Source organism: Vulpes lagopus, chromosome 7 (assembly GCF_018345385.1).
Source record: "Vulpes lagopus strain Blue_001 chromosome 7, ASM1834538v1, whole genome shotgun sequence".
Taxonomy (NCBI): Eukaryota; Metazoa; Chordata; class Mammalia; order Carnivora; family Canidae; genus Vulpes; species Vulpes lagopus.
Window position 1 is genome coordinate 96925637 of NC_054830.1, and position 24808 is coordinate 96950444.

Sequence of the window (24808 nt, forward strand, 5' to 3'; positions counted from 1 at the left end):
GATACTGAGTCTTTTCAGGTCTCATGGAATGGTTGTTAGATCTCCAAAGTCTCACCCACTGCTTAAAATTTACAACCCGAAAATTCAGGATTGTACTGTAGAAAAAAGTGGTTTTATAAATTTAAAAAGACTGATTTCCGGGGGATCCCTGGGTGGCTCAGCGGTTTGGTGCCTGCCTTTGGCCCAGGGCGTGATCCTGGAGCCCCAGGATCAAGTCCCGCATTGGGCTCCCGGCATGGAGCCTGCTTCTCCCTCTGTGTCTATCATGAGTAAATAAATAAAATCTTAAAAAAAAAAAAAAAAAGATTTCCCTGTGCACCAACAAGCATGAATTTTCTATTTCATCTGACAGGGGAAAGTTTTTTTTTTTTTTTTTTTTTTTTAGACAAAGATACTGGCTGTTCCTTTCATTTTATAGTGATAGTGTTGACTTTGAATGTTTATAATTTTAAATTTCAGTGTTGCAAAACAAGTTTACCTAGTGAAATATGGTATTATTTGTAGTTTAAGAAATTTGCTTTAAGTCTTGACATAATTTATTCAGTTTCATTTGTGTATATATATATATTTTTTCAATTTCAGGATGTGACTAAAGCAATTGACATAACCACTCCAAAAGCTGCCAGAAGAGGGAGAAAGAGAAAGGTAATGTTACTGCTTAACCACAGGGATCTTAAAATAATTTTTATTTTAGATTGAGAAAGAGATAATGAAATCTTATTAAATTTAAAGTTGGCCCTTTACTCCAAGTCATTAATTTTTTGAAAGGATAGTTTGTATTTACTTAGGAATATTATCTGTGTTTCTTTTCTAGTGATATAGCCACCCTTAAGATAAGTTGAATGGTAAAGGAATTAAAATGCCTCAGTTTTCATTCCTGTTAACAACACTTCCTCAGGGTTTCTCTGTAAAATGGATAATAACATATACTGATAAGGTTGTTGAAAGGATGAAATGAGTTACCACATATTAAATATCCACAATAAATCCTGGTACACAGTAATTGCTCTGTCAGTATTGTCCATTCTAATGTTATTAGCAGAATTGTTGCATGAAATGAGAATATGTGACATTTTAGGAGGAGGTACACCCTTGCTTTAACTAATGTTTCTTCTTCCCTATATGAAGTTTTGTCATCACCTGTTTCTGACAATCTGTTTATGTCTCAGACTATTATACGCCAGAGATTCAAGGAAAACTAAGGCTTCGGTTATCTTACGAGGAAGTAATATACAAAAACATAATTATAGTGGCTTTTTGTTTCCTGTGGGATATGTGGAAGGGGCTATGATAACTTTAAAAGGATTTTAATAATGGCAGAGTCTTGTCAGGTAGATGAAGGAGGGGACGTGAAGAACATGTGAGGCAATCTGAATAGTATATACAGAAGTGTAGAGAAAATTTCATTTTAAGCATTCCATCTCAGTATTACCAGACCATAGAGTTTGAGGGAAAATGGTACAATACCTTAAATTTAACCTTGAACTTAGAGAAGTGATGAGAGCCATTTAATCACTTATATTTCACATTCATCCTCTTTTAAAGCAATGTGAATGATGGAGACTGGATTAGTGAGACAAGTAGTGAGACAAGTTCACAGGTTAATTCAGAATTTTAGTACTAATGTCACTGGTGCAAGCAGAGCATCGAGTAGTCAGTAATAGAAGATAAGGTCTCTTTTCGTTGAACATGTATTTTTGTTGAGACAGACAATACATAAAATAAGAGTTAAAAGAGGGTAGTGACTTGGTGACTAAGTCATGAAAGGCTTTTCTAAGGAGTTAGCATGATTGAGAGGAAGGGACCTTCTGGCAGGTTTTTTAGTGTTGTAGACTCAGAGATAGGATTTAAGAGAACTGCAGGGGTTAACGTTGATGGTTGATTGGAAGTAGGTGTGTGAAGGGACGGAGGAATCTAGGGTGACTCCCAAGGTTGCCTTGGTTTGGGAGCAGAGGCATGGTGGGGAAGAGGAAGTGAAACATCTGGGGGAATTAGACTGCAGATACATAGTTTTGACATCAAAAGGGGAAAAGGTAAAAGTGAAAAGACATAGTCACTACTATAAAGATAGGACAAAGAGGTGAGGTGGTCAAGAATGCAGAAACCAGAATCCTGAGAGAACATAATGGAGATGAGCGGTTGCTTTGTAGAGTGAAGGCTGAGAATGAACTATCAGGTGAAAAGAGAAGATGTCAAGCTAAACAAGGGAGGAAAGAATTTTTTGAAAATGGTCAATAATGTCCTGATACAGAGAGGATCCTGGAAGATATTTGATAGTGGGGCTCCCCCAGGATACTTTAAAGTCAAATGGTAAGGGCAAATGAAGGGGGTTGCAGAATAAAATGTTCAATATTAAAGTTACATTATGTTTGAAATCTTTGAAGGGAAGGAGAGAGAATGCAGCAACAGGGATTTGCATGGTTAAAGGAAAGGTTTCAAGTGAAAAAAATATGAAGGCTTTAACAGTTTCCTTGCAAAACTGGGAAAGATTGAAGATGTGGAAAATATGAATAATTGTAGTAAGGAGATGCAGGATGAGAGAAGGGAGGGGGGCACATTTGAAGGACGAGACTTAACAGGAAGAAGGAGATGGACATTTCATCCTTTTTAACATTAAAGAGAAGGATGGAGGAGGTTATTTAAAAATTCTGGGGAGAATTGGGAATTAAGGGATATGTATGTAGCCTCAGTCTCTAGTATCCCATTCAGAGGAGGACTGCATGTATGATATAAGGCAAGAAGAAAGGATTGAAATGCTGGTGAGGAAAGAAGAGGGCACACACAACAGGATAAAGGTATTAATGGATGGCTTTGAAATCTCAACTGAGATTGCATAAAATGAATAAGTGTATCATCCCCCCCCCCCCCCCCCCCAGGGAATAATAGAACAGAAAAGGTAGAGTTTTACAGAGATTTGTGGGACAGGTGCAGCAAAACAAGAAAACTGGAGGGCTTGCATATGAATAATGTAGTTCTATGAGGTTGGTGGTGGGGTGCTTTTAGGTAAGATCATGAAGGGAGAGTAGAGGAGTATAAGAAAGAGGGTAATAAATGGGGAGTAAAAGTGTCAAAGGGTTAGAGGTCTTAGATCAAATAAAATATAGAAGAAATTAATTTGCAGTCTATTTGTGTTTAAGATTTAAGTGTATGAATATTTGAAATAATTATCTTTTCTGTGGATGAAATACTTTATTTTCATGAGGAATGTTTTTGACTTGCCTGATTTTTCTAACAGTGGAGAATACATATCCATGGTAGGGCTGGTTTTTTTGATTCAGTATTAGTGTTAAGTTTTTATTTATGATACTAATTATTGATACTCTTCTTGCTGTCTCCTCCAAAAGATCCATTCTGCCTTTATCTTGCGTAATGTTTTGATTTACTTCCAAAAATTGCAAGTGTAAATGAAGAACTGTGGGGTTTTTTGTTGTTGTTGGTTTTTTTTTTTTTTTTTGCATTGAAGAACTCATCAGTTTGAACTGAATTTTAGAGAACTTTGCCCTCTTAACACCTCTGTATGAGAAGAGCTGTCAGTCTTGGCTTCTCAATTTTGATACCTGGGGAGCTTGTTGAAAACACAGATGCCTGGCTTCCCACCAGAGGAGCTATTGAATCAAGATTGGGGCAGGAGTGTAGAGGTGGTTTGTAAGTTTAAAATTTTAGAGATAGAACCTTAGCTGATGTTTAATGGAGCAATTTTTGTTAATGTTCCTTGAGAACAATTCATAGGTGAACTTAGTTGAGTTTATTGACTTTTAAAAATACTTTGAATATGCATTATTTTCCAACTATAAAAGCAAACATGTTTAAAATAAAAAAATGGATACATTCTTAGAAGTGGGATTGGTAAATCAAAAATTTGCATAGTTTTGGGACGCCTGGGTGGCTCAGTGGTTGAGCCATCTGCCTTTGGCTCAGGGCGTGATCCTGGAGTCCTGGGATTGAGTCCCACATTGGGCTCCCTGCATGGAGTCTGCTTCTCCCTCTGCCTATGTCTCTGCCTCTCTCTGTGTGTGGGTCTCTCACAAATAAATAACACCACCCCCCAGAAAATTTGCGTATTTTAAAGTGCTCATATTTGTAAAGAACCTTTCAGGAAGGTGTTGCCACTTAATTGATCATTGGTAATCAATAGTAAGATTCTTTATTTCCTTACCAGTACTGAGCATTATTAAGTTTTTGGGGACCCTGGGTGGCTCAGTTGGTTAAGTGTCTGCCTTTGGCTTATGTTATGATCTCAAGGTCCTGGGATTGAGCCCCCCTATCAGGCTCCTGCTCATCAGGGAGTCTCCCTCTTCTCCTGCCCCCTACTCATGCTCTCTTTATCAAATAAATAAAACGTTTTTAAAAAAAGATTTTAAAGTTTTTTTTTTATCAATAATAGATTGTGCATGTTTTTATATGCTTTTATTCGTTTATTTTTGTTGATCTAGTTAATGCTGAGTTGAAATAATTGGTTATAGGGCAGCAGCTCATAGTGGTCCTCCCATCCTCTTTCTACACTCTTTCCTTCCATTTCAATTATGATCAGTTGTTTACATTTCCTTTCTTAATTGGTGGTTTTAACCTTTGTTCTGCTTTAATCAATTAAAATGACTCTGATTTGGGGCTCTTGTCTCTTTGGGGGTCATTTTAGTTTGCAAAGGGTCATTGGAATTTATTACTCCTCTGTAGTAAATCGCTCTTTATGGAAAATAATAACGAGAGAAGAACAGCAGATGTCAGTTCAAAAATAAAACATTAATAAAAGAACAAGAAATATTAGCAACAATTTCTTGCCTTTGAATATTAACTTAGGTTCTCTCTTATAAGTACACAACGTAAAGTATTCTTTGCATTTTGAGATACTTGATGAAAGTACATTTATAAGTAATGTGTGGATTACGTGTGATTATACTTTTTTTTAAAAGATTTTATTTACTTATTCATGAGAGACACAAGGAGAGAGAGAGAGGCAGAGGCAGAGACAGAGACAGAGGGAGAAGCAGGCTCCATGCAGGGAGCCCGATGTGGGACTCAATCCTGGGTCTCCAGGATCACGCCCTGGGCTGAAGGCGGCGCTAAACCGCTGAGCCACTTGGGCTGCCCTAAGTGTGATTATACTTAAGTCACCATTTTGCATCAAGAATGTTAGCTCTATTTTTACAAACGATTTTTTTTAGGCTGAGGATCTCTAAGAAGTGATGTTTTTAGTTTGTTAGAATTGTTTGCCCCTGAGTGGCACGGTTGGTTAAGTGGCCGCTCTTGATTTAAGCTCAGGTCATGATCTCAGGGGCATGAGATCAAGCCCTACCTGTGACTGCACGCTCGGTGGGGCATCTGCTTGAGAATTGTCTCCTCTTTTTCCCTTCTACCCTTTCCCCTGCCTTCCCACTCTTCTCTCAAAGAAGTAAATTGTTTAAAAAATAATATTCACTAGAGTTATAAGCGGTGTTTGGGGATGTCACTGATGAGTTCACTGTTGAAAAATCATGTACAAGTTATGCTTATTTGTAAATTCTTTAAGGTGGCATATCTTTGCTGTTGAATTAAACTTGGAATGCCTACTATTTACTTGTTAAGTAAATTAAGTCTTTGTAATTCAGGCAGAAAAACAAGTAGAAACTGAGGAGGCAGGAGTAGTGACAACAGCAACAGCATCTGTGAATCTAAAAGTGAGTCCTAAAAGAGGACGACCTGCAGGTAGGACTATTAATGTTTAAATCTCTGGCTTGTTAGTACTCTTATTACAGTGTTGTGCCTCAGATACTTTGGAATAGGTGGGTAGGCAGCCTATATATATAGATTTATATATATATATATATATAGATTTATATATATATATATATGTATGTATAAACTTCAGAGGAGATAAACATGATGGTTTCTGCTTTGTGTGATCAAGTATTTTAGATTTAAAATAATTGCTTGGGACTTTTTTTTCATTTTCTGTTTTATCTCTCTTACATTTTCCCCTAATAGCGGCACATGAGGCTGTGGTGAGGTTATATTCCATGAATGATGGGTTTATTTTACCTCTTACTGTAGAAAGCATAAATTTTCCAAATGGAAATTAATGCATTCTTTGTCTCAGGACCTTTACAGTATGCAGCTGTCTTCAGCATTGCCTGTTGAAAGTATTGTCCTAATTCAGGAAATTGGAAATATTTTGGAAGGTTATACTTCTAATACAAATTTAAACAAAGAAAATTAACCAAAATAGGACCAGTTCTTTTTCTAACTATAATTGAATTCTTTGAAAATGGGGGAAGATCAGTAATACCCAGAAAAGAAAAATCCCGAGATTTGTTTCTATCATTATTTTTGGAATTTGCTAATGGATCAGATTAATGGTGTTAGGAAATTCGGTGAAGTCTGATGCAGATTTTCAAAGATTCATGTACAATATACGCTTATTATAATATGTATATGAAAATTGAATATAAGTAGTACTATCTATTGTACAGTTGAAACCATGAAGAATGTTCTTCTAAGCCCTCTTAGCTATACTAAGGAGGGAATGAAGATGACTGTTCATCTACCCCCTTTTAAATACTCTGTTGTTGCTCATTTGAATCATTGAGGGATAGGATATTTAAAACTTAAGATGAAAATATCTTTAATAAATCACTAATATTCTTAGTATATATCATTTGTAATCTTTATATGTGAGAATTGCATCTTGAAAGATGGTAGTTACTGATTTTGTTTTTCCCTGTAAATGTTAGCTACAGAAGTCAAGATCCCAAAACCAAGAGGCAGACCCAAAATGGTAAAACAGCCCTGTCCTTCAGAGACTGACATGTGAGTTTATTTTTAATGTATAATTAGTTATACACTGAATGAGGCATATAAGTATAAATCTCTCTGTATTTATACCAGTTTTATTTTATAGGATATTTGCTGTTACTATTCTGTGTTTCTAAAAATTATGGGAGAAAACTATTGAAAAGTTTTTTGTTGTATAAAAAGTAAAAACTAATGGGGAATCAAGAGCATCTGCTGCATGGTTCAGTCGGTTAAGTTTCCAACTCAGATCTTGATCTCAGGGTCCTGAGTTCAAGCCCTGCATTGGGCTCCACGCTGGGCCTGGTGCCTGCTTTACAAAAATCATTTCATTAAGACATTCTCTTGGTATATCAGGATATAAACGTACTTAGATAATACAAGGTAAAATCTGTAATAGGGAAATTCGGCAAGATAGTGTGTTTAAGGAAACTTGACTAGCTCCTTCAGAGTAATTTAGGACTACTAAGTGTAGGGGGGGTAGGGGCACCAGGGTGTTGTAGTCAGTTAAGGGTCTGACTCTTAGTTTCCACTGGTTAGGTAGTGATCTTGTGGTTGTAAGAATGAGCTTCCTGCCTGGCTCTGTTCTGAACAAGGAGTTGGCTTGAGACCATCCCGCCCTCTGTAGGCGTGCTCTTTCAAATAAATAAATCTTTAAAAACAATACTTTTAATGGGAGCCTGGCTGGCTCCGTTTGTAGAGCATATGACTCTTGATCTTTGGGTTGTAAGTTCAAGCCCCATATTCAGTATAGAGATTATTTAGACAGTTTTTGTAATGTGAATTTAAAATTTTAGAGTATTTTATGGTAACTACTTAATCAACAAAGTAATGTTTGTTTTTTTCTTGCCACCTTTGTTTTCCACAGATGGATATTGTTTATATGGCTTTTCTGGGTGGAAACTTCACCAGAAAGGAAAGATACATTTAGACAAAGGGTAAAAAAACCCTTTTTAGCTATTGTGTGTAAAGATTTTTATAGAGAAGGCTCAAGCAAGTTGGTCATTTAAGAGGGGATTTATTTTCAGTGTTTGGAGCAAAACATAGGAAATTTTAGTTATAGAACACTGAAGCATTGGTACTTTTCAATTAAATATGTTTGAAGAGTTTTATTGTACTGACAAGCTAGCTTTTAAAGTATTCTCAAAAATACTGGCACAGGGACGTCTGGTGGCTCTGCCTTTGGCTCAGGGCATGATCCTGCAGTCCCAGGATCGAGTCCCGCATTGGGCTCACTGCAGGGAGCTTGCTCCTCCCTCTGCCTGTGTCTCTCTGCCCTCTCTCTCTCTCTCATGAGTAAATAAATAAAATCTTTAATAAAAAAAAATAGTGGCACAAAATTACAACATGGTTTTAACTACTGTAATGAAATTAAGAAATTAGGTACACGCAGGTGAGTTTGTTTTCTAAACATACCAAATCCCACTCATTCCCTGCCTAATCTAATCATGGCATCAGACATAAAGTCTAGGATTTCATGATTGATAGAAGGCCTTGATCTGAAGATTTAGGAACCGAAAACACAAGTTATTTGCTCCGTTCTCCTCTTGATCACATACCTAGATCTGGGATAGGGAGCCATACAAACTCTTATGCTCTTATTTGGAAAGGAGGAGCTTAAAAGAGGCCTACAGCAGTCATTGATCCCTAAGAAATATAAAATTCTGGGAAAATACTGTGAGATCTCTCAATTTTAGGTGTAAGGAAGGTTCCCTTGATTAGGCCCCAGTTTTCCTGAGACTGTCAAGGTAGACCATTTCTCTCTATGGCTTTTAGCTAATCCTGCGACAGTTCTCTACTTTTCAGTATCATCCTTATTGCATCTGAAAAGGTCATTGGAAAATACTACCCTCATCAACTGGGTAGTATTGTGTCTACTTTCAGGCTATAGGATGTTGGGGACCCAAGCTTCCTTTTTAGATCTCCATTAATTTCTCCTGATGGAGGCTATGTTACTTTCAGTAATAATAATACCTTATAGTGTGTTATTTTAGTCAGCTTCATGCCCAGTTGGCCTTTCAAGACCATAGGACTTTCCTCAGACTTGGCTTTTTTAAATTTATTTTTTCCCCATCGCCCCCCTCAGACATACTTATTATATATTTAATTTACATTCACTTTGAGTTTATAGGTTTTCATGAGAAACCCTTGGTCTCTTCCCTAGAAACTGTTCATCTGAAGGACCAATGTAGTCCAATTTGAATTACTCAGGAAAGGCTGGTAGCTCATACCTCTTTTTTTTTTTTTTTTAAAGAGTTTATTTATTTAGTTATTCATGAGAGAGACAGAGAGAGAGAGAGGCAGAGACACAGGCAGAGGGAGAAGCAGGCTCCGTGCAGGAAGCCTGACGTGGGACTCAATCCCAGGACTCCAGGATCATGCCCCTGGGTGAAGGTGGCGCTAAACCACTGAGCCACCCAGGGTTCCCTAGTTTATACCTTTGATTGGATCTTTGACCCCAGTCTTTTTCTGAATTTGAAAATTCAGTGGGAATTTCCAACACTGAAGTGCACGGAATTTTTAGGTTCTTTTGTCATTTGCTATTTTTAAAAAACTCCTTTCTTTCTTGAAGTGCCCTTTTAATATCCTAATAACAACCCACTCAAGATGCTAGCATTCTATCTTGAAGCCTCGTCAACTAAAGGCACTGAATTTTCTTTCACATTATCACAGGTAACAGTTTTGCCCACTGTATAAAAATAATTAGGTTTTTCGAGTTTTCAGCCCCAAAGTCAGTGTCACATGTTTTAAGTTTTTACATAAATTTTATGTATCCATGAATGTTTTGCAAAGGCAAGTATGGACAGCCTCAAAATAGCAGTAGCTTATAAAATTTTTCATTTATGTTGTATGTAGGTTGGGCATTAGCCATAGCTATTCTTAGCTGTGTATCTGAGCACAAACTGTGGAGTACAGAGCCAAACTATGTAAGTGCTTCCTAAAGTTTTGCTCTCCACCATGAGAACAGGATGTATGTGTTAGTGATAGCTTTTTTGCAGTGAGTCCTAAAATGACAAGATAATGGAATAGAGCCCAGAAAAGCTGAAACCATCTCCTAATCCTCATGTAAAGTAAGAAGTATTTGATACAAGCCACTAAGATATTTTGAGTTGTATTTACATTAGTTTTTGCTTCTGTTAACATATTTTTAAACTATTTACAAATAGTTTCCTATGGTGCCTTGACCTATTAAAAAGGGAAATTGTCACTAGGGAGAAGTCTGCTTTTCACAAAAGGTGGTATGGAGGACCACTGGGAGAATACTTGTTTGTAGCAAGTCTTGATGGTTAAGTTTGCTTTGATATTGTTCAAAAATCCTTGAAATAACCCCACCTCTTATGACTTTATCGTACACTTCAACAACAGCAGCAACAAAAAAAATGACTGCACAGGATTCCACTGTGTATGTTTCTTAAGATCTGTCTCATGTATGGGTATATCCTTTCAAAAACGGTGTCTTACGTCTTGTACATGAGCAGACATAATATTAGAATACATTGCTGAAGCAGATTTGCTAGTTCAGAGAGTATCTGGATTTTTAATATCTGCTTCTTTCCATTGAGGGGATAATACTTTGGGCAAGGAATTGTTCAATATCTATTAAAGAGCCATGGAAATGCTTTCTGGATTTGACTCTGTATTCCCATCTCCATGAAACTATCAAAATATTCACATTTGTGGAAGTATTGAAGATTTAAATGATTTTACTTGCATGCCTTTTCTTCTATTGATTAGAAATTAATGAGGAAACCCATATGACATTTGAAAATAGCATAGCCAATGATGGTTATGTGACAAAGAAATTTCTGAAGAGATTAAAAAGTGAGTTTTTTTTCTCTTCTAATTTAATAATCTCTTAAGGGTACAAGGAAGCAGTTGTCTGGTAGGCGATCAGTGGATTTGGAACTGAAATACTGGGCCAATTACTTGAGCTAACAAAGCTATCATTAAATAGCTTTTGCAAGCTTCAAGTTGTATTTTTTTAAGGGATTGCTCTAGTTGAATGTTTTATACCCTAAAATGGTTAGCATTGATATCATTTGATTCTCTTAGAGCCTATCATCGTACCATAAATACTTGTATTTTTTTCTGCTGTGCTAGGTAGCATTAGTATCATCTGATAGTAGCATTAGGCTTACTGAGTAGTTTTGATAGTTTTGACTTAGTGATGTCTGTAAATCCATTGGTGATGGGAATGCTCAATGCTAGTGAATTCACTGTTAGGTATACTTAATTGCCATGTATTTTACTATTGTATGCGTAACTTGGGAGCTTTGACTTTGCAGAGTATTTCTTTGAATTCTCAAATGATCATATTTGATCTTAAGCAGTTCACTTCTGCAATTGTATTTTTCCCAATCTGTGTACTTTTTAAACATGTTATTCTTACAGTTGTGTAGAATATAGGATCCAGGTGTCTCACCCATCTTACATACTGCTCTACCCCCATAGTGAAGAATTATCTTGGCATGTAAGACCACAATAGGTATTTTTTTCAGTGAATAAAGAACATTACAAAAACCCTGAAAAACAAAGGGAAAAAAAATCACTTTTATTACTACCTTCATGCCACTGTAATTTTTGTATTTTCTAATTTATATGAAGAGGATGTTCTTTTCCTTTTATATTTGGATAGTAAAGACATTATATTTTACTAGAACATATGTTAAATTTGTCTTTAAGTGAAAAATTATGTTTTATTGTCCTCCAAAATACTTACTTGGTTGGGAGAGTATGGTTCTAAAAGAAAATAATGATACTAAAAATTCATTTTCCATTACTGTATTCTCTAAAACAGGGTAACTGAAGAAGACAAAAGTAAGAAAAAGGGGCAAGAAGAAAAACAACCTAAAAAGCAGCTTAAAAAGGATGAAGAGGGCCAGAAGGAAGAAGATAAGCCAAGAAAAGAGCCAGACAAAAAAGAGGGGAAGAAAGAAGTTGAATCCAAAAGAAAAAATTTACCTAAAACAGGGGTTACATCAACCTCTGATTCTGAAGAGGAAGGAGATGATCAAGAAAGTGAAAAGGTACAATGTTTATCAAATAAAATATTCTATTTTTAGCTGCTTTTGTAGTCATTTTTTTACCTAGTAAGCTTTCAGTTTCTGAAAGTATGTGTGATTAAAACTGAATTTTTCTACCTTTGTAAACTTGAATTATCTGTGTTAAAAAGCATATTTGAAACTTTATTGTACATTCTAGATATTATAATAGTATGGAAATCAGATGTTATATAATGAACTTCTAGTAACCCACCTATTGTAGAAAAGTAGAAATTAAGCCAAATGGACTGTGCAGTGAAGACAGTTCTAAAAGAGGTGCATTTATACATAGGTTTTTATTATATATTACAATGAAATTCTTAGCACTCTTCAGGCCTATTTAGTGTAGTGTATTTGAATGCTATAGTTGTTTAGGAATTTGATTAAAGCTATACATCTTTTTGTTTAGAAGAACACAAGTATTGTGTGTATATCTTTGTTTTTATCTAATTTATTTATTTTTTAAAGATTTTATTTATTCATGAGAGACACAGAGGCAGAGACAGGCAGAGGGAGAAGCAGGGCCCATGCCTGGAGCCCGACATGTGACTCGATCCCAGGTCTCCAGGATCATGCCCTGGGCTGAAGGAGGCGCTAAACCGCTGAGCCACCGGGGCTGCCCTGTTTTTTTCTAATTAATATTTACTTTATAAGCCAGAGATTTTAAATTGGACAGCTTGAGCAATATACTTGTTAGTAAACAGGTACTGAAGTCAGAACTATAGTGTAGAGGCAAATAGCAGAGGACATCACTTAGTATAGCAGTGTAGAAAATAGATTTTATTCCCCGAGTTATCAAGGGAGAGAGCTCAGTTTAGATAGCAAAATGTACAATTCTGGGATTTTTTTTTTTTTTTAACTAGTAATTTAAGTATTTGTTCCTTAAGAAAACTAGTTGCTGCTTTCTCCCAGGACTGTAATCCTAGGAGCGCTAGTCACTACTGACTCATTAACTAAATTCATCCTAATTCTCAGAAGAGAAAAGGTGGAAGGAACTTTCAGACTCCTCATAGAAGGAATATGCTGAAAGGCCAGCATGAGAAAGAAGCAGCAGATAGAAAACGCAAGCAAGAGGAACAGATGGAAACTGAGCAGTAAGTATTTTTTTATTCTAAATTTTGATTTCCTTTTTAAGCTAGCATGAAATTTTAAAATGATAGAAATTCATTTTCCAGACCTTATGAAGCCTTTTAGAGAAGTGACTTTTCCCAGGTCTTAGAAAAAAAGTCTTCAGTATATGATGATGATCATGTTTCAGGCTTCATTCTTTGCTGAGTAGTAAGCGGATGAAATTCACTGAGGTAATCACTCTGTGAATTATTTTTAATTTAAACTGAAAGTGCACATAAGTTTGAACTGTGGAAAATGTTCTCACCCTCTACTATTCACTTAAGTATTAAATACAGAAAGAGTGGTGATATGTTGGTGGAGAAAGTATGAAATATCCTTACTTGTCATACACCACTGGCAGGCCACTCCCAAAAGACAAGCAAAAATAACAAGCACAGTTGGAAACCCATGGCGGCCCTTAAAAGTAAATCTAAAGGCTGACAGGGTTTGCATTAGGTGTGTGCAATATAAATTAAGTTCAAAGCTGATTTAAGTTTTGGTACTTGGAGACAATATATACTTATCATGGGGAATTTCTTTCCTCTTTTATTCTTTCAAGTAATTTTACTAGAAGGAAAATTGCACTGGCGATGATTACACTTCATGTGCTTATTACATAAGTTTTCCTAGTTATCTTGAGACTGTCACTTCTGAAGTATCTTGCATTATTCTGACTAAACTTGGTGTTTTTGTTTTTGTTTTTTTGGTTAATGGAGGTGATTTTAAAAACATGCTGTAGGTCACTATGACAAACTTAATGAATAAGTAGTTAATTCTTTGAGTAATTTTGTAGTTTTTCTTATAAGATACATTTGTAAGCCAAAAGTCTCTACAAATACAGCGTTTGACTATCTGCTTTCTTAGTTGCTTGGAGGATGATTATATAAGCAGTTTCATCTGCTTTAGGGGAGTAATTTAAAAACTGATCTAAAACTCAAAAGTGTTACTCCCTGTATTCTGTTAGACTTTGACCATTTCTGTAAATATTAAACTTATTTTTTGTTACCTATCCTTTTCTATCCTTTCACTGAAAAGTTGTTGGACTGTTTGTTGCTTTTAACTTTATTGTGCTCCCCAAATTAAGATATAAAATTAGTCATTGCTTAGTAAATCTAGCCCAACCCTTCTTCAGTATCTCAAAGTTATCTTTATGTGTTTCAGTTTCTTTTTTGAATGTCCTCCGAATGTAACTTTCTCAAATTCTAATATTTGTGTTTTCTTTCCTTCTCCTGTTATTACAAAACTTTGTACTTGGACAGTTTTGCTCTGTAAAGCATTTCAGATGCAGCTTGTGTGAAATGCATTATGCAAAATAAAGTTTATTGTATTGTATTCCCAGCCAAACAACATGTAATCTACAGTAATAAAAAATATATCTCATTTTGGGCTCAAAGCATTAATCCAGTTACTGAAAAGAGAATACAAGTGGAGCAAACAAGAGATGAAGATCTTGAGACAGACTCATTGGACTGAATTTCCCCCTCCCCCCCCTTGATGGAAGAATGTTGCAGATTCTAAATTGAGGACTTCATTAATGGCATTATTACTGTGTTATGATTGTTAAAAAAAAAAAAAATTTCCTGTAAGGTACACACTACATACCAAGGTCGGCCATCATTCCTGTTAAAAGTTTTTTACCAAGCTTAAAATGAAGCTTTGTGTTTGAAAGTTAGAAGATGGTGGTTGTACATTATTTCATTTAGAAAATATAAAAATTCATTTTGTTTTGAAGCTAGGTGTTAAACTGGAATAGCTCTTATACCCCAGAGAATGGGGCAGTTGTGCCCTTCCCTTGACATTCCTTTGTTGTTTAATTCTTTAGAATTCTTAATAACTGTTTTTTTTTTAATCCTGAGAGATTAAACAGTAGACTTGTTAAGAAAACAAAAATGAAACTGTAACCAAAATTTTAAAATAAAGTTTTTTTTTAAAAAAAACCTGATTTTTAGATATTGTTTTGTTCTTGTCTATTTCAATTGGTTTATAATAGGGCCCGAACTCAAAGCCAAGGTACTAGAAATTAAGAATTCATTTTTAAATGCTTATTTTTGTGATCTGCAGTAAAATGGTACCTTTTCTTTTGTGACATGGTATGTAAATGTCAATGACTGTTGTTTAAATTTGATCTACTGGCCAAAGAACCCCATTTTATTATAATAGTATTATCTTTGAATATTCTGTTTTACTTAAAAACTTAACCCCTCCAGTTATCTACCCTTTTGGAGATGTGGGAAAAATTAGTGTGTTTTTGATGTGCTACTTTAGAAAACAATTGTGATGCAGAACTCACGAAATGCTTATAGATGTTCTTTTCCCACTGTGGTCAGTCTGTCCATTGACCCTGACATTGGGTCTTTAAATACCACTATTTATTATTGGACAAAAATTTCACCATGACAAGTGTAAAAATTATTTGTGATGCCACAGAAAAATTAGATTTTAGCATGTTAATTTTTACGTGTTTTTTGTTGATAGTAACTAATACTAATGCTGTGGCATTCCAGAGTTCTATGAATTACAGTCAATTCCTTGTGATCTAGGCTGTTGACTTTCTATCTTAAAAATCCTTTTAGCTTTTACATAAGGGATTGTGGGCATTTGGTAATCAGTCACAAAGTTCCAATGTTTTGAAATATTTGTGTTAACATTTGATAGGCAGAATAAAGATGAAGGAAAGAAGCCAGAAGTTAAGAAAGTGGAGAAGAAGCGAGGTTAGTTATTTCACTTTCTAAGATGTATAAAATAATACATGGAAAGGAAATTACACAATTTCTTGTGTATAGGTTTTAAAATCATCATTTTATATTCTTAAATCCTACAAAAGCATTTTTTTCCAAATCCCTAGCAGATTCTATATACATTGTATTTTAAATATAATCAGGTGCCCTGCTCACCTGCTAAGGACTCCTACTTTTTTTTATCATTGCTCATTATCTAATGGTCACATTTTTTTCTAACGTTGCCAAAAACCTAGATATTTCGCCTTTTTTGACAAATCTCATTGTTTCCGATAGTTTCTTTCTTTTTTTTTTTTAAATCCTGTAAGGTAAAACAGTTGTAGGGGGGTTTATTAACTGGATATAAGCTACTTATTTTAGAAACCCTGTGCAGCTAGATGGTGAATTTTTTCTTCAAATGATGAATGTTGCTTTCCTAAATACTAAAAGTGGCAAATAACTTCTAGTGAACTAGGCAGATTATGAAGAACATTTTTAAAAATCAAATCTTGTCATTGTTTTTGCTGATTAGATTTATACAGAAATAGTAGTTTTGGAAAAACTATTTACTGTGTTTCACATTTTAATTTATAGAAACATCAATGGATTCTCGACTTCAAAGGATACATGCTGAAATTAAAAATTCACTCAAAATTGATAATCTTGTAAGTCTTTAATACCTCATTTAAAATCATAGCGCTGCTTTTATAGCTTCATATTTTCTCACCTGATTTTATAAGTATGTGTAAATTTAAGAGAAATGGGACTATAACTGGTCTTTTGTACTGCCTTATTTGAGATTTTAAAAATAATCTTTAGGAATAGAGCATATAGGTTTTGGTAATTAACAGTTATGAAATTACTGTTTTGTCATGAAGGATGTGAACAGATGTATTGAGGCGTTGGATGAACTTGCTTCACTTCAGGTCACAATGCAACAAGCTCAGAAACATACAGAGATGATTACAACACTGAAAAAAGTAAGTGATCTTGAGTTATGCAGATTTTAAAAATTTACTGATCACCATGTCGTTAAGTAGTAACAGTTTAAAAATCAATGAAGAAAACAATTTTGAGTGTATATTTTGTTTTCTCAGATACGGCGATTCAAAGTTAGTCAGGTTATCATGGAAAAGTCTACAATGTTGTATAACAAGTTTAAGAATATGTTTTTGGTTGGTGAAGGAGATTCTGTGATCACACAAGTGCTGAATAAATCTCTCGCTGAACAAAGACAGCATGAGGAAGCAAATAAAACCAAAGATCAAGGGAAGAAAGGGCCAAACAAAAAGCTAGAAAAGGAACAAACAGGTAAGTGGTAGTAAGTTGTTTGCTGGGACTGCTTTTAAAAAAATGGCTTTGACACATGATTTCATTAGGGTCTAAGGTATCCTAAAGCTAAGGTTGAGCGCTTCTGTTTAAATCATTATCATTAAGCTTAAATTTAGCAGTTGCTGTTCACTTTTCACTTAAATTAGGAAGAATTTCTAATTAACACAATAGTAGGTAAGAAAGGAATTTCCAGTGTCTGCATTATTCAACTTGTGTGATTACCAATACATGATCGTTGTTCTCTTTTACCTTCATCAGATTTCTCTGTGAAGCAAATTCCAGATACGCTATTTCAACCACAAATATTTTAGGATATATCTGTGATGGATTCTTAAAGTAGAACCATAGTATCATTATCAGTTCCCCCAGTTCCAGGTTACTAAAGGTTTTAGGAGCTTATTATAGAAACAAAGATTTCAAAGGAGTTGGATATTTTATTCCTTATGAGGGAATGATATAGGTCTCCTTTAGAGATTTGTTAGAAATAAGATTTATAGGGATGACCTCATCGTTTACTTAGGACACAAATTCATGTTAATTACGAAAAGCACTTTTGACATTTTTTTCCTAAAATGAGGAAATATAAAAATTTACTATGATACACATTTTTGTAAGAATTGGAATGATCAGATTAAAAATGCCCTGTTTTTCTACCTGGGTGGTTCAGTCAGTTGAGGGTCCCACGGTTGATTTTGGCTCAGGTCATGATCTCCGTGTGTGAGATCCAGCCCACTGTCTTGCTCACAATAATAAAATCTTTATTCCCCCACCCCCACCCCATAGATCTATATATAGTAACCCTGCTACTTACTGTGCCTCAGCTACTCAAAAGATTACATTGTAATTTTAAATAAGGTATAGCAATTAAAAACTTTAGGGCCATGTTTTTTTTTCCTTTAAATTTGGGCTCTTGAAAGGACATCTTAAAAGAACTTTGAAGCTCTAACAGTTTTTCCATTGGAACCCTTTTAAAGGTTCAAAGACTCTAAATGGAGGATCTGATGCTCAAGACAGTAATCAACCACAACATAATGGAGACAGCAGTGAAGAAAGCAAAGACAACCACGAGGCCAGCAGTAAGAAAAAGTGAGGACATGTTTTAATGGGTCACGTATATTTTTAATTTTTGAATCACATTGCTGTTCCAAGGTTATTTATATAAGGATTATATTTTGATCACTCAATTCCTGAACTCAGCAAGATGAAAATCAAAAAGGCAAAAAAGACAAAAAACTTGATCATTTACAATTATAATTAACTTGCCTGTATTCAAAGGGAATAGAGCTGGATAGTAGGAATCCAGCTTAAAATAAGTTATTCTTTGGACTTCTTTCATTCATTATTTTTTTGCATTGTGACAGGATAATACAAAAATGAGATCTAGAATCACAAGCTATTTTGTATCATAGTCTCTAAATAACTGGTTATTGAACTGGAGTTATCCAAGTCTTGGTTTGTTCTACACATTTGAAGGACTTGGAATCTAGCATCCCTTCTAATTCTGAAATTCAGGGAAATCTTCTTTGTCTATGTCATTCCCTCTCTTTATTAAGGTTTGTAATATATTGGTATCACAGATATAACCTTTCCATGTTTTTTAAAGAGAATTCATTTTAAAGCTGGAAATGATGGAAGGGGCCTGGGCCATGATGCTTCCCTGAGTTATTTTGCTTGATCTGAGTATTACTTTAGGAAGAAGACACAGTATGGTAAAATAAAATTTTGAACAAAAAGGGTGGCTCGGTGGCTCAGCGGTTCAGCGCCAGCCTTTGGCCCAGGGCGTGATCCTGGAGTCCCGGGAACGAGTCCCGCATTGGGCTCCCAGTGTGGAGCCTGCTTCTCCTCTCTCTCGTGAATAAATAAAATCTTTAAAAAAAAAAATTTTTTTTTTGAACAAAAAGAAGTCAAGATTATTTTTAAAAATATTCTCATGAGCTTGAAAACAATGCACACATTTAATGTGTTTTCCGACCCCCATGAAGAAGCCCTTAACCCAATTGACACACCTTTCTTTCTTTCCTTAGGCCATCCAGTGAAGAGAGAGAGACTGAAATATCTCTGAAGGATTCTACACTAGATAATTAGGTTGACATACCTGGAATATAAAGAACATTTGAGAAGTTTGTAATGGTTTTCATTTGAAATATTTAGACTGCTGAAAGTTTTAAATTTTTATAAGCATAGGTTTTGATGTTGAAAAACTTGTTTTGAGGGAGAAATCCCTTTCTATTTGTTTAAAAGTAATTAAGCATTATTGCTAATTGTACTTGTGCAGTATTAACAGCTACATTATTCAGTAAATGTGAGGGAAAATCCATTTAGGAAATGTTAAATTGCTTTTCCAGACGTTTGGTTGTAGCATAATTTCAATTAGTGTGTGTATGTTAATGTGTAATTGATAGTAGAAAAAAGTTACATTTTTAAAACTGCTACTTGTATAAAACCTTTCCTCTTTTCCCAAATACTGTGGGTTTTGTGCATAGTTTTTACAAACCTTGGATTTACCGGATTGTCTTTTCACTGTTTGTGGGTTTTGTAGAAGTTATGCATTTTTATGGTAGATAAAATGTTACTTCTATACAAGTACTCACTCCTTTTATCAAAAGTTAATTTTAATCTCACAGTCTACATTGTGCTACATTATCCTGCTGCTTTGTAACAATTTGTGGTCTGTATGCCTTTTTGTAATGACGACTAGATATCCAACTGACAATTCTACAAGGTACAAAACTCATGTTAAGTTTTGAAGGTAATTTAGTTTTGTGGCTGGGAATTCAGTGAAGTCACATGGCTTTCCTATAGAAAGCAGAATAGGTATGTATAGGAATGAATCTGGCTTTAGGGTTCAAATCATCTAATAAGATCCTTAGTAAATGATAAAAGTTTATTTTTGAGAACCGTCTCATGTTTCTGAATTTTTAAAAAAGTCACACTCATTAAGGAAGTTACTAAGTATTTTTTTAATTGGAAAAAAAATTCCATGATTCTTATGCAGTAAAATAGTAGAAATAAATACTATATAAGAAAACTAACCTATTTGAAAACATGGCTATATCAGAAGGGGTTATTATGTAGAGCTCTTCCATGTGACAGAATTGTAAGGAGTAGAAAGATAGCTTGCTCCGAGGCAGTTAGAAAAAGTTAAAGTACTTTGATAGTCTGTATTCATATATAGACTAAATCAGGGTAAAACCAAGGTTAACAAAATTTAAGGGTAACTTAACAGATAGCATTTCTAAGATATTTTGATTATTAGGTCAGTTGGTGGTTTTCAGTAGCTAAAAGACATTTCTCATGTTTTGAAACTATGAATATGGAGAAAAGGCTTATTAATACCAGTGTTTGCATGTGACATGCACTGTATGTTTTGACCTCTCAGATAATGGTTTCATCTATAGATGAAAAGTTGAATTATTTCAATAATTGGAGTTTTTGCTTTTTGAGAGGTCTTACAAATGTAACTAGGACCCACTGTTTTGAGGGAACTATTGCTATTATATCAGGTCCTTAATACAATTTAAATTTGGACAGATTTATTCTAGTTAAGCCATAAGTGTCAACATTGTAAACTTGTTTTGATTAAAGGATTTTTCTATCAAACTCTACTAGTAAATTAATTTTTTGCTATTTACAAAAGTGTTTTTGGAATCTGGATTTGCTTCCAAGGGAGTAATTTCTTGGTTAACTCGGTATAGAGACTGTGTTGTGGGGTGACAGGGTAACTAAATCTAGTAAGCTAAAGATGTTATTTTTTGTTCACCCTCCTCTTTTATTCTGTGACCCAACAGATCAATATAGTTTTACTGAGAAACCACAGGAATATTCAACGTCAAGAGATACAGAGAACGGCACTCTGATACTTTGTGTTTGTTTGAGCTGGCCTTGTCTCTAAACAGTTGATTTATATAGTGTGAAAACATAATTGGCCTTCTATTTTTCTATTGGTCATAAGCTGATTCACAGGTAATTACCACTCTCAGAGCTCCTATAAAGTTATAAATACTTAAAAACTTTCAGAAGCATTTGCTCACTTTAAATTGTGTGTTTATGGTCAAAACTCCACTGAACAAGTCACTAAGGTAACTTAGCAAAAGAGAAGAAAAAAAATTTCTGGCATGTGTAAACCATCTATTTTGTGCTTTTGTTAAACCACTAGATAACACTTAAAAGAGTAAGTTATGCATGACCCTGCAGAATGAATTGTGGAAAGCTTTCTTAGCTGCTTTGGAGACATTTCAGCGGTATCCTCTGAACTGGAGAAACAGTGTATAAACAACTTGACTATCTTAAACCTGCTGTTATGTCCTGTAGTTTCAAATAGGATATTTTACCCAGTTTTTGTGGAGACATTGATTATAGTGTACCAACACACACTTACCTGGTTGAAGAGGTCTGGTCAAGATGAGGTTTGCCAACTAATCCTATATAAGAGCAAAGGCTTTTACAGGGCTCTGTGAGGGCTTCACTAACACCTTATTTTGTCCCATTGGTCAGAGAAAGGATGATCTATTGGAAATAGCAAACCCATAATTACAAACCTTAGGAAATGAAGCTGCTATATAGGTAGAAACGTTTTCATATTTGTGCTGTGTAATTCTCCAATCTTGGAGACAATAAAGACATTATGATTTGAGTAGAGGAAAAAAGGTAAAAATTGCCCTTACAGGATACCAAAAGCTGAGAAAGATATTTAAAGAAACAGGTACTGCTTTTCTAAATAGTGATTTTTGTGCATGTTCATCCGTTATACCAAAATCTCCTTTCTCCAACTGTAAGTTGATTATCATATTAGCTGATAAATTGATTACCATATTTTCATATTTGCTTTTCTTCAATACATAAGTCATGTTTAGTATTGAATTTTACAGCATAAAATCCCTAAATCAAGACCTCTTTTAGACCTGTTTCAAAGTTGGAAGTTCTTTTGACTTGAATTTGGTGTGGGACGCCTGTGTAACTGGTAAACACTACATTGGCAAATTCTGGGCATAATCAGGTTAGCCTTTCTTCCTCTAGATTTCACAAGGGGAAATGAAAATACAAAGATATCTGAGCCTTTTAATTTTGGTGGAAAAATTACCCTTAAGAGTTAGAATAAGATTAATAAATGATAAAATAAGAATTTCACTAGCAGTAATGTTTTAATTGACAGTCTCTGTCCACTAAAATGACTGCACATGGACTGTTTCTGTTAGGACAGTGCACATTTTGGAATTTGCAGTTTTGAGAATCTGAAATGGGAATGAATACAAGTAAACACCTGAAACCAACAGAACACTCACTACATGGTAACTAGCTAGAACTTGGAGAGGAAAAAAACAGACCTTGGATACTAATGCAAGAACTACAAGGAATGCAGTTTAAAAATAAAGGAAGCAGGGGCACCTGGGTGGTTCAGTCAGTGGAGGGATTTCTTGATTTCAGCTTGGGTCAAGATCCTCCACGTCATGGGACTGAACTCTGCCTGGGATTCTCTCTCTCCCTCTGCCCCTCTCCTTGCTCGCTCTCACACACTAAATCTTTTAAAAAGATGAAGCAGAAATTCATTTTTCCCTGTGGAACTAGCAGGAATTGGGCAAATATGGTTTTCTAGCTAAATTTTTAATCTGTTCAAATTACCATCGTTGGAAACGTGAAAGTAAAAATTTAGTAGCATAAGCCAGCCACGGGAGGCACCTCTTCTTATACTCATCCTCTGGTGTATTTACTGAATCAGTGAATAAGACCATCAGTACACATACCAGAAACAGGTGCTTGTCTTCTGCACACCAATCAACTTAACTGGACATTTAAGTCCATAAAACACTTCACTGCCAATATTTTAAATATACATTCTTAAAGGCTTCATCAGTTTTTGATTAGTATGGTAAATGTCTGTTCTTAGCCATCCAGGGAATGTGGTACTCAGTTGAATTTAAATAAATAACCTAGGAAAGAGAAAGTGGAATTTAAATAATGATAACATTTAAAAAAACCATTTTACAGCATTCTTAACAATCTTTTCAAAACTACCCACCAAAAAAGATTTTGGGAAAACATTTCAATATAGATAGCTACAATTTTTCTGTGATGATCTAGGCCTTGCCTTGGAATTCATCTTTGGCCTTTGTCTAGAATGAGAGAAGTGAATAAATCGGGTTGTCAGAGGGGGCCAGAGTAATGGAAGAGCTGGGCCAAAAAACCCTGGTTTTTACATAAATAATTCTGGGTATTACTGCACAAGTATGAGTGAACCAGAGTTAGCAATCCATAGGATCTTGACTTCTCATGTCCCCGTGGTCACATTATATAAAATCTACCATTTTAAGATTTTATTCTTGGGATCCCTGGGTGGCGCAGCGGTTTAGCGCCTGCCTTTGGCCCAGGGCGCGATCCTGGAGACCCGGGATCGAATCCCACATCAGGCTCCGGTGCATGGAGCCTGCTTCTCCCTCTGCCTGTGTCTCTGCCTCTCTCTCTCTCTCTGTGACTATCATAAATAAATAAAAATTAAAAAAAAAAAAAAGATTTTATTCTTAAGTCATCTCTACACCCAATGTGGGGCTTAAAACCCCCCAGGATCAAGAGTTGCATGCTCTACTGACTGAACCAGCCAAATGCCTCAAAATCTGTTTTCCTTTTTTTTTTTTTTTCCTCTGTTTTCCTAATCATAATAATAAACTGAACAAGTTCTCATAAAGAATCTTCAACTGAAATGTTGCTTTCAGGATCCCTGGGTAGCTCGGCGGGTTTTTTTTTTTCTCTCCTTTCCTTTTTTTTTTTTTTTAATTAATTTTTATTGGTGTTCTAGCTTGGTGGTTTAGACCCTGCCTTTGGCCCAGGAGTCCTAGGATCGAGTCCCACATTAGGCTCCCTGCATGGGGCCTGCTTCTCCCTCTGCCTCTCTCTATATATATGTTTCTCGTGAATAAATAAAATCTTTAAAAAAAATGTTATTTTGTGAAGGTATGAATATATGCTCAAGATCTTTTTACGTTCATTATTCATACAGTGAGTCCCATTAAAATGATTAGCGTGCCTGCTAGCTTCTACCCAAACCAAAACCTAATATTACAAAAGAGCCCTCAGTGGGATCAGATTACACAATAGCTATTCTTAATACCGTATTTGTTAAATCTACTTTTATTCTTCTCATTTTTATCACAGATATTTGAAGGATCTTTACCTTGGAAGTTTGATGGTACAAAGGTATAGCTCTCACATTCTTCAAAGAATTTTCAAAACTCTTCCACCACTTGATGTATCATTAACTGAATTTTTCTAGTTACAGATTAGCAAAAAGTACCCTGGACACAGAATGAATAGGCAAGCCACAGAATGGCCAAAAATCAGAATACCTGAATCTGACAGGATTTATATTCAAAATATATAAGGCACTCCTACAACTTAGTAAATAAACACAATAATGGGCAAATACACTAAAAACCATATTTTGAAATAAATACTAAAATAATTCTAAACAAAAGTTATAAGAAAACCTGTGATTTATAAACAAAGCAAAACCTGTGATTTACACTTTTGCAGGTGTATGGGTAGCTAGCTGATTGTTTCAGGTGATTTCTGTTACTCGGCATGTTCAAGAAAGAAAGTAACCATCCAAGGGGACAGGTACTTAACAAGGTACATTATTTGTTATTAATTAAAGGTTCCAGGATCAACATAAGGATAAGCAAGGAATTCTCCTAGCTTGTTGCCTTCTGAATCATAGTGGAGCATCCGAAAGCAAACATCACAAAAGAAACATGGGTCCTCTGGTGCAAAACTGTCATTGTTCGTCACCCATCTGTAATTAAAAAAATAAAGTACATCTTTACAGCCAACTTTCTCATGCTTTAACATGTT

The 24808-nt window shown here is 35.1% G+C and overlaps 2 protein-coding genes across 9 annotated transcripts in view; one reads left to right on the plus strand and one right to left on the minus strand.

Moving 5' to 3' along the window:
* The window catches only part of PSIP1 (PC4 and SFRS1 interacting protein 1), a 43275-nt gene extending 22709 nt beyond the window's left edge, over positions 1-20566 (plus strand). The window contains exons 6-16 of one of the 5 annotated variants that reach the window (XM_041761357.1): positions 583-645; positions 5586-5682; positions 6708-6783; positions 11564-11792; positions 12783-12901; positions 15573-15628; positions 16229-16299; positions 16513-16614; positions 16732-16945; positions 17941-18052; positions 18991-20566. In XM_041761357.1, coding sequence (XP_041617291.1) covers positions 583-645; positions 5586-5682; positions 6708-6783; positions 11564-11792; positions 12783-12901; positions 15573-15628; positions 16229-16299; positions 16513-16614; positions 16732-16945; positions 17941-18052; positions 18991-19051 — 1200 coding nt within the window. In that variant the 3' untranslated portion in view covers positions 19052-20566. Of the gene's footprint in view, positions 1-582; positions 646-5585; positions 5683-6707; positions 6784-11563; positions 11793-12782; positions 12902-14176; positions 15056-15572; positions 15629-16228; positions 16300-16512; positions 16615-16731; positions 16946-17940; positions 18053-18990 lie in introns of those variants that run through there. The other 4 variants (XM_041761359.1, XM_041761358.1, XM_041761362.1 and 1 more) reach the window with 4 other exon arrangements.
* A 260-nt stretch (positions 20567-20826) lies between these two features.
* SNAPC3 (small nuclear RNA activating complex polypeptide 3) overlaps positions 20827-24808 on the minus strand; it is a 41256-nt gene continuing 37274 nt past the window's right edge. For 3 of the 4 annotated variants that reach the window (XM_041761364.1, XM_041761365.1, XM_041761363.1), the window contains one exon: positions 24073-24749. In XM_041761364.1, the coding sequence (XP_041617298.1) occupies positions 24602-24749 (148 nt within the window). In that variant the 3' untranslated portion in view covers positions 24073-24601. Of the gene's footprint in view, positions 21473-22707; positions 22894-24072; positions 24750-24808 lie in introns of those variants that run through there. The other variant, XR_005988843.1, reaches the window with a different exon arrangement.